We start from the raw sequence: 3923 nt of genomic DNA on the forward strand, positions 1-3923 counted from the left end.
AAGAAACATACAGAACATGTAGCCATTACCTTAAATATCTTCTGAACAGCAACAACCTCTCGACCTATAACTCAGGAAGGGAGGTGATTAAAAAAAAACACAAGTAACCCACTTCAATTTATTCCTTAGTGATCTTACATTTGAAACACCACGTGAGCTCAAGTAAAGATCAGGCGCAATAATGCGTGCATGCAGGCATCAATGGTACAGAAACACGCGTCCATACAATTGTCTCAACTACATTTTAGGAAAGTTATTTTTAAAACAAAAAGATGCAGAATTCTATTTAAAATATCTATTCACATAAATAAAAAAGTGAATGTGGATTTTTTATAGTTTCATCTCCCTATATGAGGCTCCATCAGAGGGCAGTGTTGCTCCTTTCACAGCGGTGTGTGACAGAGTCGTATTCAGACTTAAATAGCCTTCAGATCTACCTAGTTTTAGTATTTGACCCACATTGGCTGAAACTATACAGGATATTAATAATCCTCAACGTATTGCCTCTACAGCATTCCCTGCCTCATTAATCTTAAAATCTGATGCTAAGGCTGGCCTCTCTCCCTCGACTCCCCAACATACCTATTGTATCCAGTGTGTAGACGGAGTGTGTAGTGTGTGTGATGTGTAGACAAAAGGCTGTCACTCTTGCTGCTGGAGTGGACATGAACAATACGACGAGCCCCTTGGGCCACATTACACCGCAGAGACTTGCATAAAGGGACGAGCGAGGGAGCACAGACAGCTCTGACTAATGGAGAGAGAAATCAAAGGGACACGCAGGAGTTTGTATGCTGTGCCTGATCTCAGACCAAAATATTAGAGCTGTCTCTTGGTAATGGCCAAAGCCTGGGTAGTATGTCAAAACACTGAAAAACAACTTAATGGTTCAATGTGAACATAAATGATTTATATACCCATTTGACTAAAATCACAAAAAAGACCACGTGCAGCTTTACAGACTCTACTGATGTTAGCAAACATTTATCCACCCGGGAAAATATTGCAGCAAATTCCATTTGAAAATATAGTCCTGGGACTGTTTTGCTTATAAAGGACGACACCCTCTATCTAAGGATAGAGGGTGTAGTTTTTCTCATACTGATATTCTGAACAATCTGTGCTGTTGTATTTGCTGTAAAGTGTCTCTACTGTGGCTATTTTTATTATATGTACAGCACTTTGGCTCGACCAAAAATCGTTTATAAATGTGCTGTAGGCCTATAAATAAAACTTGATTTGATTTGATAAATGACATTTAACATTATCACAATTTTATTCAAATCATGTTGGTATTTACTCAAACACTGAGCCAAATGCACTACTTTTTTTTAGCTTTTTAAATAGAAATCCCATGTATTGTTATGAAAAAGATGCGACTGACTGTTTTTGTATATGTTGATATTACTGTCTCATTTGTGTGTATATACTTTTGTGTGTGTCCCCAGAGAGGCAGCAGACGGATGGCTCCAACATGGTTGCTTTGGTTCATCTGGAGAAACACCTGCCCCATCCAGAGGGAGAGAAACCCCAATATCTCACCCATGTGGCAGAAGAACAGCTTATGTAGTAGCTTCCATTAAGGCTTTACTTAAATTAAAACGAGGAATATCAAATGCTTGCAGAAGAGGTATGTTTAAATGATATATAATAAGGCAGACGGATCAGATGTTGCTATTATTGCTACAATAGGATAAAAAAAGAAAAATGTTTTCCACATTTTATTTTCAACATATGGATTTAGCTGCAACTGAAACTATCACAACAGTTAATGGAACATTTTTGAGTAATTTAAACAAATATATTTACAAATGTGTGCAAACAGGAAACCAAGTTTGTCAAGGCAAGACAAGGCAGCACATTTAACGTCAAGCATATCAGTATTTTAGTATATTTTCTACACAAATATTATATTAAACATCTGTTTTCATTCTTATAACAGTATGAATGTAGTCCTTCAACTGTTTAACATAAATACTGATATGTAGAAAATAAACCCCAGATATGAAATGGCATTCTTCAAATATTGTGCTACAAAATCTTTTGTGAGTGAGTTTGAGTGTTTCATTGAGAAATCATTCAGCTGTCAAGGATACAAACAATCATCCTGCCTCAGTCACCATCCTCCTATTGGTTCCTACAAGTCTAAACATCCAGCACATGGTTGAGGTAGGAGATGTAACAAATTGCAAGTCTCAGGATCTCAATTTTGGACAACTTCTTGTCTGGTGGGAGAGTTGGGAGCAGTTTTCTCAGCTCTGAGAAGGCCCTGTTGAAGGACACCACGCGGACCCTCTCCCTGGTGGCGTGCGCACATCGATATTTGGCTGTGGCACGCCTCCTCCGCCTCTTCTCCTCCCTGCTGAGAGTGGGCAAATTAACTGAGTGCGCCTGGCCATCTCCCTCCTTAGGTTCAGCTGGCATGGACCAACTCTGCACATTGAAAGTGTCCAGAAGGGTCTCCGTGTCCGATTCTCCCCAAGGCAGGTCGGACTCAGGCCGGTCCGGACAGAGCATCATGATCCTGACAAAATTAGTACAAGTTACCCCAACATTTACTAGCTTCGATATTAGAGTAATTTATTTACTTGAATATAAGAATGATTTAATGATGATTATACTGTTCTGAAATGGGCCATTTTGCAAAATTAGTACCTTTACTTTGGGTAATACATTAGCCTAGTATAGGCAAGGCAAGGCAAGTTTATTTATGTAGCACTTTTCAACACAAGGCAATTCAAAGTGCTTTACAAAAAATGAAAGACATTAAGAAAATGGCATTTAAAATCAGTCATAGGTGATATTTTTGTACTAAAGTACAAGTTGCGAGTGCTTCTTTCTCCACCAAAATGTATCTTATTACATAGAATATCTCACGGTTCAAACAGCTTATCCATTCTAAAAATGCAGTACTTAAAATAAATTAGAAGCAAATCATATAAAACATGCTCTACCTATTTAACACTGAGTTGTTGTATGCCATTATGATAACTGTCTGGTTGTGTTAATTGCATCTTTGGTTGCTGCTCTGAATAGTCAGATGTATTACATTTGGTCAGTACATTTATGAAACAAAGGACCCTAAAATAAAAGTGACTGATGCTGCCACCCAGTGGATGATCTACATATTTTTAATTTCGCAGAGCACTACGCTGTCCGAGGTGCTGAAACAAGATCAAGACAATAAAACAAATGCAGATTAGTTGATTTAGGATAAAATAAGGATAAGATTGATAAGGATTTAAAATGCTTTTTCAAAAACAATTCAGAAAACAAAACATAAATTCCAATGGAAATGTATTGTAACACTTGTCTGGCATTTCCCAATATAATAAGAAAAACGCTTTTTACAGCATCAGAATAGCTGGTTCTTTATATTGCATTTAATGTTGCGTTTGAATTTCATATTTGTTTATAGAATCAATTTGTTTTTAATTGACCAGCCCAGGTCATAAAAACATCACAATATGCAATAACTGGACTGCAAGAAGTGCAAACACATTGTTTGTCACTTACCTTGTACAAAGAATAGAGCTGTACGATTGAAGATTCTCACATTAAAGCTGCATTCAGTCCTAAAAACAGTCAGGGCAGGTATCCGCGCGTAAAGTTGTCTCCATGCAGTCTTGTTTTGTTTACAGTTGAGTCGAATTAAAGTGCTGAAAACAAGACGAGGGTGAAAAAAAACCTCTCGAGTCCTTTCAGTACCGTCCTGTGATCTGTCCAGTCCGTCATTGTTTCAGGTGCATATCACATCATTCAGCGAGGCAAAGTCTGGCTTGTGCTCTGCTGGTTTTTCAATCCCAAATTCGCCTTGTGCGCAAAACAACACTCCCCTATCTCCTCGTAAAACTGGAGCGAAGTGACGACACAAACAGCGAGATGAGTGTTTGTTGCTTTCACTTTCATTCTCAGTAGAGGAC

At 38.1% G+C, this 3923-nt stretch overlaps 1 protein-coding gene across 1 annotated transcript; it reads right to left on the reverse strand.

Moving 5' to 3' along the window:
- Nucleotides 1-2041: 2041 nt before the first annotated feature.
- nhlh2 (nescient helix loop helix 2) lies at nt 2042-3650 on the reverse strand. The gene is made up of 2 exons (XM_034109378.2): nt 3517-3650; nt 2042-2524 (listed from the first exon to the last, which is right to left on the reverse strand). The coding sequence occupies exon 2, from the start codon at nt 2518-2520 to the stop codon at nt 2146-2148; it is 375 nt and encodes a 124-aa protein (XP_033965269.1). The 5' UTR covers nt 2521-2524; nt 3517-3650; the 3' UTR covers nt 2042-2145.
- Nucleotides 3651-3923: the final 273 nt, after the last annotated feature.

The sequence above is a fragment of the Pseudochaenichthys georgianus genome, chromosome 21 (assembly GCF_902827115.2).
Source record: "Pseudochaenichthys georgianus chromosome 21, fPseGeo1.2, whole genome shotgun sequence".
NCBI classification, from domain to species: domain Eukaryota; kingdom Metazoa; phylum Chordata; class Actinopteri; order Perciformes; family Channichthyidae; genus Pseudochaenichthys; species Pseudochaenichthys georgianus.